At 42.1% G+C, this 13,860-nt stretch overlaps 1 protein-coding gene across 1 annotated transcript in view; it reads left to right on the forward strand.

Moving 5' to 3' along the window:
* The first annotated feature begins 990 nt into the window (after positions 1-990).
* The window catches only part of FER1L6 (fer-1 like family member 6), an 82,150-nt gene continuing 69,280 nt past the window's right edge, over positions 991-13,860 (forward strand). The window contains 2 exon segments of the mRNA XM_040586684.1: positions 991-1,025; positions 10,804-10,886. Coding sequence (XP_040442618.1) covers positions 991-1,025; positions 10,804-10,886 — 118 coding nt within the window.

Raw genomic sequence — 13,860 nt, forward strand, 5'->3', positions numbered from 1 at the left:
AGCTGTCTCCCAAAAGTCACCCAAAAGAAATGAAAGGATGCAGAATTTTGCACCTGGCTGATCGCTTGGGTTAAGCTCCCTAATGTCATTTCAATTTCTCTGTTATATTTCTCACTCCAGTAAGACTACTGATGCCTTGCATGGTATGGGTACTTCATCACAGCAGGGAACTTAATTATGCGTCTTGGGAAGAATGAATCCCTCCACTCTGCTGGGGTTCAAACACTTCCTTCCAAAGGTGTCTTTGGAGACACTCAGCCTCATAGTAATAGGCTTTCTTCTCTATAGGTCAGTTCCCGTCAGACAAAGGTAGGAACTGTGTGAAAATGGTCTTGTGGGAAGTGCAGAACAAAAGAGATCTTGTGCCTCTGTAACCTGTTCTCAGCAAGGAGTGGAGCATGTCCAAGAGGAAATGTCAAGGAGGTAGCTGTACATATGAGGCTGGAGGCAACAGCTGTGAATAATGTGAAAGTTTACATTAAGCCTTTTAACTGGGAAGACAGTAGAAGGGGGAACCGCAATCCAGGAGCTCTGTACACTGGGCTGCAATAGAGAGGTCAGGCAAGATATGGGTGGAAAAAGTGAGAAAATAGAGAAAAAGAAATGTTGTTCTGTTCTTATTAAATAATAACTGGACGTAAATACACGAATAGTTAAAATAGGCCTGTTTTTTCCAGACAGTGTCTGCTTAGTCTGACGTCCAAACCTTTCCAAGGTGTCTTGGTGGGTGTGAAAATCTCGGCATCCTTTGAGCTTGGAGCTGTTGCTCGAGGGCAGCATGTGGCTTTCTGGCTTGCTCCTGCAGGTCTCTGCAGAGCCAGAGGAGTTAATGTTTGCACAGGGCTAAGTCTTTGTTCTTGTTCAGTGTTTACCAACTTGACTAACCAAGTACCACATTTGCTACCAGCAAGTAGCAAACTTGAATGCAAATATAAGCTTAGAGAGCCTGCTCACGATGTAAAAGGTAGTGACTGCAAGAAAAATAGCAGGATGGAACCCTCATCAGTGGCACCTCAGGCCCACAGGTATGTCTAATTCTTCCAAGGTTTGAGTTAAATTCAGCTAATTGTATTTAAAGACTTCTTGAAGGAAAAAGAAAAAAAAATAAACAGGTCCTTAAATGCTTGTTTAACTGCTCCTAGCAGACATGATTATTATTCCTGGTATTTATCTATTCAATACTGCCTTGTGCTTTCTTTAATCTTTTCTACCTGCACAAAATCAAGGGAAAACTTTCTGAGACCAGCAGGTGATGGCTTAAGGTCCCTGTGGAGGGAGGAAAGGACTCTCAAGAAGTGGTGCAGGAACAGGAGAAATGAACCCCTTGTGTATGATGACTGCATTCTTTATTTTGTAGACATATGTTAGTATTTAGTAGATCTGTTACCCGGCTCTTGTGCACTGACTTAAGGAAAGTTGTTGAATATGACTGCTACTTTGCATCTGTTCAGGATGTGACTTCTTTGCTGTCATGGCTCGGGGTGTGTAAAAATGCTAAATGTGTCAATAAAAAGTCATCGCTTTACTGCAGAAGGGACAGGATTTTAAAGAACCAAGGCTGCATGTGCCTGGGTAGATGTTCAGTGTTTGCAGAGGTCCTGTGCTGTGGTGCTGCTATTTCTGAAGCCTTCATAGATCTTTTAAGATCATTTGTGGCAGAACTGTGCACAATTAAAAAGTTCAAATTATAGGTTGTGCAGAGTGTGTTTGAATACACCTGGTATTTCCTCTTCCAGACCATCTTTTACTCATTCTGTATATAACAGCATCTAGGGAAATAATAATTTTTTTAACTGAAATGCTAAAAACATGGAAGCAACTAGATCAAACTGTAAAGTCTCCTTCACCTCAGTTTCTGCCTTCCAAGAAGGGCCAAGTGTGGATACTTGGGAAAAGGGTCTATGAAACGTGTATGAGCAAGTAATCTCACCCTTAGCAGTTCCATGCACTTAGGGAGTTTATGAGCTGGATAAATACCAGACCCTGTGGCCACAAACTCCATAAATTTACCTGAAAACTCTTAGAATTCCTTGATCTCAACAAACTGTCTTGCAACATGTCTCATGATTTACGTGTCTCATTGAAGAACACTGATGCTAATTTTTTTTAAATTCATTGCCTGATAATGTCATTGAGTGTTCCTGTTTTGTCGTCTCAGGACTGAAACCGAGAAACTCTTTATCTGTTCCTCTCTCCATGTCACTCATCATTCCAAATGCCACTTCAGCTGCAGTTAGACAATATAGTAAATCCAGGTACCTCTCAAGAACATGGTGATCACACGAACCTGTGCTAACTGGGGATGAACCGTTCAAGATGACTTTTTTTTCACTGTCAGGCTTTATGCTGGATCAGGTATAATTCTGGAAAAATCTTGTATTGTGTGCTTTGATCATTCTGACAGAAATGTGGTAACGAGCCCATACCTGAATGGAATCTAGCATGACTTCTAGGTGACCCAGCCATGCACAGATCTGGTATTTATGATGAGGGACCCACCAGAATATGAGAAATACCCCATGAGGTCAGATCCAGTATCGATCTGGCATGGTGCTCTGTCTCCAGCCGTGGCAAAAGGAGGTGGTATTCAGGGAGAGCACATGAACCTGGCTACTTTCTGTGATCCATTCCTCCCAGCATCCAGAACGTTTTTATCACAAGTGTTAATGATTACATCCCTGTCTGGTCCTTTTAATATCTTTAGACTTGTTCCAACAAATGCATCCTCATTCTAGTGTTGTGGGTTTTGCTGAGTAGCAAGCAGCTCTGCCTTCACCTTATTCACCAGCTTAAGTTTATAAACTTTGATCCTATTCCCACTGAGTCATCCCTTCTCCAAACAAAGAGCCCCAGCTGTTTCAGCCTTTCATAAGGTGGCTTCTCCACCCTTTTTCTGTGCCTCCTCTAACCCTGTTTTCTTCCTTGAGGGGGAAGACCAAAGCCATGCACAGTATGTGAGATGTGAACACACACAAGATCCTGAGACAGGATCAAAGAATAATTCAGGTTGACCAGTGTTTTAGAGGCAAAATGACACTCACTGCCTTCTTCCTAGTACCCATCCTGACAACATCCACCCAGCACCGTGTTGGCTTTTTTTACTGATGCTGCACACTGAGCTGCTGACTTTGGAGACCACTGGTGATGACTCCAGGACCATCTCCTTGAGTCTGATTTGCCAGTTCAGTGCTTCTCAGGCATGCTTAGTTCTTTTTACTGCACCACCTTAAAAACACAGGCTGTCATCTCTTTTGCAGGCTGAATAGACCCTGCCAAGAGCAACTACCATCCTCTGATCGCACTTACCAGTGTTTTCTGCACGTTGCGAAGTTCTGAGTTCCTTTTGAGACGGGCCATCAAAGCAGCAAGCAGTAGTCAAAATGCAGTAATCTAGTGGCATATGATGTTCCCTGTCATATTTTGGTCTAATTTCTTAGACTTCCTAATGGCTGCTTTCAGTTTTTGACTGCTGCAGCGCGATGAGCTGAAGTTTTACAGAGAATTATCCACAAAGGCAGCAGAATTTCTTTCTTGAGTTGCAATAGCTGATGTAGCGCCTGTTCTTGATTGTACAGAGTTAGTGTATAATAATGTTGACCACTGTATTGGCATCTTGTAATTTTATTTTCTTATTGATGAGATACCAATAGTTGAGACAAGACCTAGAATATCGTAGTCACATAGGTGTGAAAAACCCCAAGCTTCAGAACTGATACTTGTGCGTGTGCCACAGGTGGTTTTTAAATAGCAGCTTATCATACAGGACTGTGCATTCACCCCCTTGAGGAGCTGAAGATTTTCCATTGCAAATCCTTAGACTTGTTACAACAGCAGAACCAGTGGGAAATCAGGAAAAATGGAAACAAGTTAAGATAGCTAGTGAGAGCCCTCAGCTGTGAAAGAACCACAGCAGAAGTAATGGATTTTGAGATAAAGGGAGTCTTATTACTGAATTGGGATAAAGTATCTGACAATACACTGTACAAAGCAACCCTGCACTAGCAAAAGAGATACATTAAATGAATAAACAGGCAAAATCTTCCATTAACTTCTGTAATCCTGAGAAAAGAAGGCATGAAATGAGTACATCATTAACCATCATTAAGATGTTTTTTGCTCTCTGTGTGTTCAAGAACACAGAATCTATTTTATCCAGCTGTCTATGACAATTAAATGTAATGCAATACATTGCTTCCCTGGGACTTCATTTATTATCACAAATGACATACTAGCTTAATAAAAGATGCTTCAGAGTTAAACAGTTATGCCTCTGTTATAGTTTAGATGGATTAGGCTTTTTATTTGGAAGCCCCATCTTTATATTGTAATTACGTTTTACTCTGAAAAGAGTGGTTTAAATTATGAGATAATTTACTTTTCCTTTCAGTTTCATTGACTAGTACATATTGTGGAAGGATAAAATGAGCCGAGAGTCTTTCTGATGTTTTTGCATTTAAAAAGGAAAGAAAATATTTTTATAACATAGAGAATTAGAGAATCTTTTTGCTTGTGTTTGTTTGATAAAAATTAGAACTAATCACACAGCGATAATTATCCACGTAGTGCAATATTGTTTGATCTACTGCAAAATTCTTTGGAAAATGAAATTAAGTTGACAGAAGCAGAATTTTAAGGAGTTGCAAAAAAATAAAAAAACCAACAAAAACAAAACCCCAACCAAACCACATTATAAAATGCAAATAACAGAATGCAAAGATATAGACCAACCTAACAAATTTTACATCTGTGTGTGAGAAGGCTGAAGGCTGTTTTTCTTCTTTCTTCAGTTTTGAACACTTTCTCAGCCATGGCAGTGACCGTACTCATAGCTTTACAATCTTCAGGCACTGGAGCTGGCTCAGATCTGAGCTGCACAAACCTTTGATTATCCCTGAACGAAATCATTTTGATAGTTCCAGAAAGTTTTCTGAGACTGCTGCTTCCGGGGAGGAAGGGACCTGGGGGAAAGGCAGAGCAGCTGCTCCAATAAGGATTTTCTGCTGCCAGGAGCGCCCTGGCAGCTCACTCTTCCTGTCCACTTGAGGACCTGTGGATGGTCTCAGGAGAGGTACTGGAAAAATGGGGTTTGTTTCTGTGTCTGCCCTCCGTGTTTCCAAATCCAAATACCCTGGTTTAATTCCTTTGTGCCCCCCAGGAGCATGGCTCACACACCAGCACTAGGGAAGGGCATCCCAAGGCTCATGGTTATGAAACTGACCTTGACAAGTACCTCGGTCTGATGCAGGTTAAGCCCAAGACGGGGTTTTGCTTGAACGAGAGGAAGAAAAGTGTGCTGAGAGAAGGGGGCCTTACGGAAGGGGAAAGAAAATCCCTTCTTGAACTACACATGCCTGTGTTTAGAGGGCTGAGGTTATTCTTCTGACTTCATAACCAACGGAAAACTGGCTTCTGCCATCGCGCAGTAAGTATCTACAGTGATCTATTACCTGCACCCTAGAAGTGCCCATTTGCCTCTGGATGATGTGTGACCATTCCCACAGCAAGAAGCTGCTCTCCTGATATGTCAGTTCTCTGGGCATACAGACTTTTTTGAAGGATTTTTCTGGAAGAAGAAACTAAGTTTAAACAATGTGGAAAAACTCCAAGGAGATTCAGTATTTAGTAAGGTCACTTGTACTCTTGTGGACTACTCTGAAGTGGTTTTTTTTTTTGCCATCTTTCCATTTAAATTAGACTGCAAATTGCAATGATTTGATATCTGAGAGAACATTATGCTGTGCAAGAAGAGATCGTGAAGCCTCTGTGATGACAGGACAGATTAAATGAAAAAGAAATGGCACGAGTGGATTTCTTTGAAAGCTAACAAGCTGGAAAGCTGGAGGCTGCCATGGATAGATCTTGATGCGAGGAGAACACAGTTTGTGAGTCTTTTTCAAAGAGTATGAAAATTAATTCACTGGCAACGGGAAACGAACCTTCATATGTACAGATTTCTGGTGCAAATCCAACGTGGTCTGAGTGCAGCCAAAATGCTGTGGGATGGTTGGTGTCCCACTCTTATTTACTATTTATAGCAGGGAAACCTCAATGAATCACAGGCATAAACTAGGGCCCACATTGCCACTGTACATATGCAGAACAGAAAAAGTTGTCCTTTCTCCAGCTTTTTTTACAATCCCCACGTGGAGGGAGCTCAGAGACTCAGTCCTCTTTGAACTAAGCAATGTTCTTGCTTAGCTGAGATGGCTGATTTTTAATTGCTTCTAATCAAGGCATTTATAATAGAAAACCTGTTGGTAGTGTGTAGGAACTCTCCTCCACCTTCTCTTTGGACATTAATTTGTTTTATTGTATCTTAAATTAGCTTGTTGGATCCAGGAGGGAGCAAAATCCTTATCTGTGTTTGTGCATCTTGTAGCATATGGGGGCTAATCTTCTCTGAAGTTTGTCAGTGCTGCTGACAACCTCACTGGGTTTCAGCAGGTCCAAGATGAAATATTTTTTTTCTGCGCCCCAAGTCTCTCCTGGTTTCCCAGGTTCTTGCAGTGCCATGTTTGTGCCTTGCTGACAGCCAGGAGGTCCTGTGGGGAACATGAGAGACCCTTCCTCATGACATCTCTGGGGTCTACCTAGAGGTGGCCCACAGTTTTAATGCCTGGCTTAGGGATGACAGATGGGTGTGGATAACTTTGGGAACATTATCAGGTTTGGTGAAACAGCATGGAAGCCTGAAACTTTCCCTTCTTGGCAAGATTTTCCTGTGAAATTTTTCACAATCTCGGGGAGAGAGGAAGGAGTAATTTCCGAGTTTTCAACAACCGATTGAATTTATGTTGAAGCTGTGGTGAAAAGGAACATTTGTGGAAATTGGAAGAAAGATTACTCTCTTTTTTGCTTTCCAAGAGAACAGACTTTCTATTGCAAAAAGGGTATCCACTGAACATTTTAAAGAAGCCTAAATGATTTTTTTGAGCATCATGGATGTTACCTATGTACACAATATTTGGAGCAAGTACACTGTCACTGGATGACAAGCAGTTTACCTATCAAAATGATGGAACATCTCTGTTGTGAGGGATTGATACCCTCCATTCCCTGAAATCTTCATTTACTTAGCTTAGACCTTTACAGAGAAAATTCTGTCTGGCAAATCCTGTGTATAATGAATGCTGCCCTGCCATCTCAGCAAACAATCCCGTGCTCTTCTCCTTTCTCATAGCTGAGCTTTGCAAGTGGCTTGTGCTTGCTGCCTCCCTGGTGCTTTTGAGGGGCACTTCTCTGCATGGTCACAACTGCCCTTGGCCGAGGTAACCGGTGGGGCCAGGGATGCAGGAGAGCTCAGGTGCACCCTGGTGCCTTTCTGTGCCCAAACCTCTGGCAGACTAAAAAGCTGAGACTGAAATCTGATTTTCTTTGAAGACAGATTTTGCTGTTGGCACCTGTGGAGTGATCTCAAGCTTGGCTCTTTCTGTCGCTCTATGGCACCCACTGCAGTTCTGTTTTTAAGAAGTTTCAGTGTTATGTAAATATGAAAATCATGGAAGGTGGCCCAGTTTCCACATCAGGCTTTAATAATGGCCATTCCCTTCAGTTGTCATCTGACTCCTTTTTGCTCAAGACATTTTTTGTTTTGGTACTACACTGCCACTTGTACTGGTCCAGTTTTGGCATTCTTTGGTATGTAGTTGTGCATTTGCTGTGATTGTGCCCAGCATTGCTGACATTCCTCTTAGGCCTGGTCAGTAAACTTAATTTGCTTGCTCTGAATACATCTTTGAACGTTATCAGCTTTCCTTTCCAGTATGCAGTAACTTTTCCTCTATAGCTAAATGCACTTTGAGTTTGCAGGTGATTTCAGATGTCTGAGCACTGGTTGCTATCAGGTTTGCTCAGCTTGTAGGTGCCTGCTTGTTTGGGCTAGGCAGGCTGTGCACTTCCCCAGGTGGATTTTTATTCCTACAGCAATTTAGGCAAACAAGTTCTTTGATGATGGGGGGGGGGCGGGGGGGGGAGGGCGGAAAATGTGCTGAATGTTTATCACTGTGTGCTTGTGGCTAACAGAGAACCTGAAAAATAGTGCCTTTATACTAAATCCTTAATTTTCCCACTCACATCCCCTGGTTTGTTTGTCAGTAGAGTTCATAGCACAAAATTCTCACGCAGCATAGGTTGTTTCTCCTTTTTAAATAGGCGGCATATTTGTTTCCTTGGGAAAACTGTAGAATGAAATCATGCCCAGAGACCTCCTCTTTAAATTATGTGACCAATAATTGGGAAAATAGTACAGAGCAATATATTAATAAAAGTGAAGTTCTAGATGGGTTAAAACCTATCACTGCACACAAATTTGCAGAGGATTTAGTGAATATTTTTCAGCTCTCAAAACGAGGTGTATAGAAGTATATATTTTCAAAATATAAACCCATGTAATTTCAAGATTTCAAAATGAAATTTTAAGGTGTTCTGAAATGTTCTTGACACTTCAAATTGAAAAGGACCAAATTCCCTGCAAACAGAATCACATATTTCACTACTATGCAATATGAAATCTGAACTATGTTCATTTCAGCAAGCAGTTAAGATCTGCAACAGTGGGGTTTATATTTTCACCATCAAAGAAAGCCAAGTGACCTGTTTGCAGTTTGGATTTCTGAGTATAAGTCAGGTTGGTCTGCTTAATTCAAGACAGTAAGTCCACAGGCTTTTATTTGATGAAAATAGCTTCTCAAGCTGGGATTGTTTCTACTGATTTCTTTCCCATTTTTTCTTTTTTTGTTTTAGTTCAGGTATTCAAAGCCAAGAGTCTATTATCGCCCACTCTTCTCCCAACCACTGCCCAGTTTACCATTAAGGAAAAACTTTTGTGTATGTTTCCTGCATTACCGTGACTGTTTTACCGGATCTTGATTGACAGCAAGAAAAAAACATGTGCAGCCTCTAAGGGTCATTATTAAACATTGGTTCAAACCTCCAGAAACCTGGAAAAATTAAACTGCACGCTCCAATGCTCAGAGATTTGATTTCCATTCCCCAACACCCTCTCAAATGATGAATCATGTGGCTTAAAAACACACACTTTGTAAAAGGAAGAAAAGATAAGAAAGTCATGACGATAGAAAGTAGCCAGTCCTTTCCCGAAGTGCAAGGATAACTGTGCAAACTGCCAACTTTAAACTCTCAGGCAGGCAATTGCAGGACAGCCGGCTGCTTCCCACCCTATTTCCAAAACCTTGGGTTGAAAGGGTCTCTCTGGGCACAGCTTTAACACAGAAAATGGTATTTCTCTTCCACATTGCTAAGAATGGATGCTGTGCTGAGCCCTGCTCAGGGGCAAGGGGGAGAAGTCCCACCTTCTTCCCACAGGTTTCCCTCTCTGTCAGCCCCTGCCTCAGCTCTTGGGAAGAGCAGAAGTTGGAGCAGTAGGTCAGGTGTAAATTGCAGACTGCTAAAGGTATTAGTCTTGTAGTCATGCTTTGTTCTGTTCTTGCAAAATCTCAGAACAGCATCGGTGTCCTATTGCAGGACAAGTGCTCCTGGATCCTGACATGGGGCAAACAAAGTTTGGTGGGATGAGGCTGGCTGGCAACCAAGAAGGGACTGGGGGCTATGGGAGGAAAAGAAGAGACCCTTTGTTGAAGGGAAAATACTGTATGGCATTTGTAGAGATACTTACTTTCACCTCCTTCTTTAAAACCAACTCTACAAAACACAACTGTTCTTTCTACTCTGTCTGATCGCTGAAGAGGTGAAGGACCAGTAGAAGAGTAAAGTAGGAAAGGAAAACCAGCACAGACCTCTGAACAGCCACCCTGGGCTTGTGCTGTCACTGGGAGAGGTGCTTTATCTTAGCTGGGCAGCTGTACTGCCTTGGGGTCATGGGGAGTTTTGCCATCAGTTTCCGAAGAAGCAGGACTGCACTATGAGTCCTTGCTGAATGCCTTGGCATGTTTTATCCGTGATGGCAACCAGATGGGGGCCATGCTTCCCTTCCTACATCTCATCCCATGAACACACCTCATTCCTGGATGACTATGGTAGGCTCCCAGCAAGGCGCTGTAGCCAAAACTGAGTTGAATGGGAAGAATAAGGAAGGCCTAACGAGGCTGTAGAGCCACCGTAGTCAGTTATGATCTGAAAAATGACCTCACCAAGCTTTAACTGCATTAGTTGGTTTCAAGCTGGATCAATTCCCTAATCCAGTACAGGAAAAAGTGGGAGGCAAAAAAGCCCCACGCAGTGGTAGCTGGGGTTGATGCTGGGCAGAAGCCTTTCTTTAACACAGCTTGAGAAGAAACCCTTGTCCAGTCCTGTTCACGGCTTTGCCGCTGCGAGGGAGTGAGAACTAACTAAAGAAATGGCAAAAGCTGTTGTGGTGTATGTGCTGCTGCTGCAGTGGGTGTGCTCACCAAGAAAGTTAACACAATTGCTTTTATGTTTTGCTTAGTTCACTGGAAAATTGCTTTTGATCTGGAACCTGTAATTTGTGAGAAGCTTTTATCTCTGATCTTGTCACAGGTATAAGAATTACGTGTGTGGGAAGTCAGTAGGTTGGAAACTTGTCTTGGATTTCCTTTCTTTGCCTCTTGCTGTTTTGGTTTGAAAAGAACTTTCGGTTCTTCTTTCAGTGTGTTTGCCTGTAGCCAAATTTTAAAAATAAACAAAGTTAGATGTACTATAAAATCAGAGCCTTCTCTTGTTTGTTTTCAATAAAAGGAAAATCCAAATATAATGATCTTACTTGGAAATCAAGACTCCATCTTAACAGCTCCTTGAGTTAAATTAGAGTCCATCTCAGAAAAGGGCTGAAGATACCTTACTGATTGCTTTTCTTTACTTTTTTAGAAAGGGGCTGTTTGCTGGCATGAAGCTGAAGAAAAAGAAAAAAGGCAAGAAAGGGCTGACTATTGCAAACAAAGATGCACTGGGTAAGGCCTCGTAAATGAATATTGCAACTGGAAGAGCAGGTGGGGATTATATTATATCTAATTTCATGTGAACTCATTTGAATTGTGTCTTAGGGCTTAGTATTGATAAAACGGGCAATAAATCCTTGGCACTCCCAAGTAAACAGAGAGTTAATTCTTTTTTGTATTAACTGTTTCATTAAGTCTGCATTCAGACTCTGTGAGTTTGGACTGCTGTATGTGGTAGAGTAAAACAAAAATGTCAGCATGACTCTTACCATAGAGAGACGACGCATTTTTGAAAGTTTTTTTTCTGCTCTAGAGATAGATAGTTCATTACAGGTATGTAATTCCTCCAGATCTGTTGCTTCTAGAAACCATAAGAACAAAGCCTGAGTAGGCTCTGATGGCTGGATGGGCTGGCTTGGTAAAATTGGGAGCTTTACTTAGTAGCATTTCTCCTCTTAAGTGTACGGCAGGTTTCTTTTTAATTATTTTTTATTTTTAACAGATGTGGGTACATCCATATGACATGCAGGGTCTCCTGTTTCTTTCCCTTAATGCACCGTCGGTTTCCAAGCTAAGGACACATTCCCTTGCACATCCAACCACTGTAATTTTTTCTCCTATCACCGCAGTCCTCCCAAGCATCAAAATCTGTAGTTCAGCCGTGTCTTCACCTTCTATAGCTTTATCTTGCATTCTCATGCCTCAGATTTCATGGAATTTTTAAAACATGGACTACTATGTATTTAGTACAGCCCTTGAATCACAGTGTTGTAATAAACCAGCCATGTGAGTCTGTGCTCACTGTTGGGCAGAAACAGGGATACCTATTTTGTGCCATAAGCATTATTTACCTAAAGGGCACACTACTTCTGAAAAGATTCTGCTCTGGTCCTTACAGCAAGGTGTTTAGACTTCTGGACCATTAAACTTCTTACCAATTACAGATATGTTGGAGTTTATCTTATGCCCCGTGAAAAATACCATGCTTTACAAGATACAGTATACTCTAGTTTACTTCAGTCTTCCATGTGAGCATTCAGATCTCTGTTTATCTCAAATGACTGAATCATTGAATAGATTGGGGTACTTATGCTGCATCTTCATCTTTTCATTAGTGTCTTTGTTGCTGAAGAATCTGAAGTAGCAAAGAAAACAATCACCAGTTCTCTCTTGTCTTGGTTGGGATTTGGGCTTAGGAGATCTATCGGGGAAGTGTGCAGTAGGGGAATGTTGCCACTCAGTGAACCATCTGCATTTTCTGTCATTGGATCCATACAAGGGAATAATTCCTGCTGGTTGGTTATGCACAACATACATATGGTTATTGAGAAGGGGGAAAGGATAGTAATTCAGATATTCAAATTACAGGAAAATGGAGCTATAAAGGGAAAGAGGCTTTGGAAAGAGTTTCCATCTCAACAGAAACCACATGGAACTCACAAAAAGTGGCCCAGACAGGATGTCATACTGACACATCTGTCCCCCAGACATGTCATGGGGGGAAGTTTAACGTGCTTTGGCCTCAGAGCAAACAATACAGACTACTACACACCCATATTCAAACAGCATGTTCTAGAGTAAATAGGATATGGAGGGTAGTCATGGGAACTTGGTGCTACAGAAGCAAACCCATAGACAGACGCCTTTGCCTCAAGGGCTGAAAATCAGGCTATGCCTACATGGATGTGAAGCCAAGTTCACCTTCCCTGTGCTCTAGGGAAGCTGGACAAGAGCCAGGGGGGCAGTCAGGGAGCATATATGTTACATGAGGTTGCTAGTGGAGGAACCTTCATGGAGCGGACTCCTGCCTGGCTGCCTTGCAACACAAGCAAAAGTTGTGCCTGCCTGTACCTGACGGGTGATTTGCCTCAGAGTAGGGGCTTGTGGAAGCCAGCTTCAAAGAGGAACATTCACACCTGATGAGGGCTATCCATGCGAATTTTATTGTACAGTGGATGGTCCTTTGCTACCATCACCAGTTTCTAAACACCCCTCAAGTGACCAAAGAGACAAGGAAGCACTGTTACAACTCTTTGTCTAGTTTTGTAGTGGAGCACAGTGTTGTAGAGTACTTGCAGAAAATGCACTTGGATGTGTTTCCTTTCCTTTGATGTGAGATCATCCATAAGGTCACCTAGGCCCCTGGATATTGCTGGACAAATCATCTTTACTGTTGCAACTACCACTTGACAGTTTCTAGACCTGAAATTACACATTCAGAGTCGCTGAACATTTCTGGCTTATAAATGTAATTCTTGGAATGAACTACAGACACCCAAATTTTAAACTTTCACCTAAAGCGCACAGCTCCCTTCCCAAGGCAAGTGTTGAACACAGACATGTTCAGCAAGGGGGAGAGATCCTGGCAGGACTTCTGTCAAACCACGAGGACAAAGCCGAGCAGCATGGGAAGGGCCAGATATAGACGTGTACATCTGAGCTAGTTGCTGAGATTTTATTTATGGTCAGGAAGAAAACCAAGTATTTTTGGAAGCAATTTGTCTCGTTTAAATATAACTTTCTACAAGAAAACCCATAAATCATGCTCTTCAACTCTATTTTCTGTCTTTGATCCTCCAGTTCATCATCTCTGCACAGAGGAAAGGTGAGAAATGATTTCTAAGCTAGGCTCTGCTGCTTTGGTTGCTTGGAAGGGACTGAGGTGTGTCAAACTGTTAAAGACAAACCATGAATGGCAGGCTCGCTGCTGCAAATTAATACCTGCAAAACCCAGCAATAATCTGTCCCGCTGTCTTTCTGGCAGGTGAGAGGTGGGGCAGTCAGACGTGACTGGTGTACATGTGACTGTTGTGTGTGCACATGGGGTGAAGAGAGCTGCTATAGCTGCAATTTACATGGTATATGATATTGCACAGGAGGGGAGCTGCTGCTGTAATCAGCGCTGCTCAATACAAACCACTACTGCATCTCTAATTGTGATACCCGAATAAATAAAATATTCAGTTCATGCTGATGAGTTTGTGGC

Source organism: Falco naumanni, chromosome 3 (assembly GCF_017639655.2).
Source record: "Falco naumanni isolate bFalNau1 chromosome 3, bFalNau1.pat, whole genome shotgun sequence".
NCBI lineage: Eukaryota > Metazoa > Chordata > Aves > Falconiformes > Falconidae > Falco > Falco naumanni.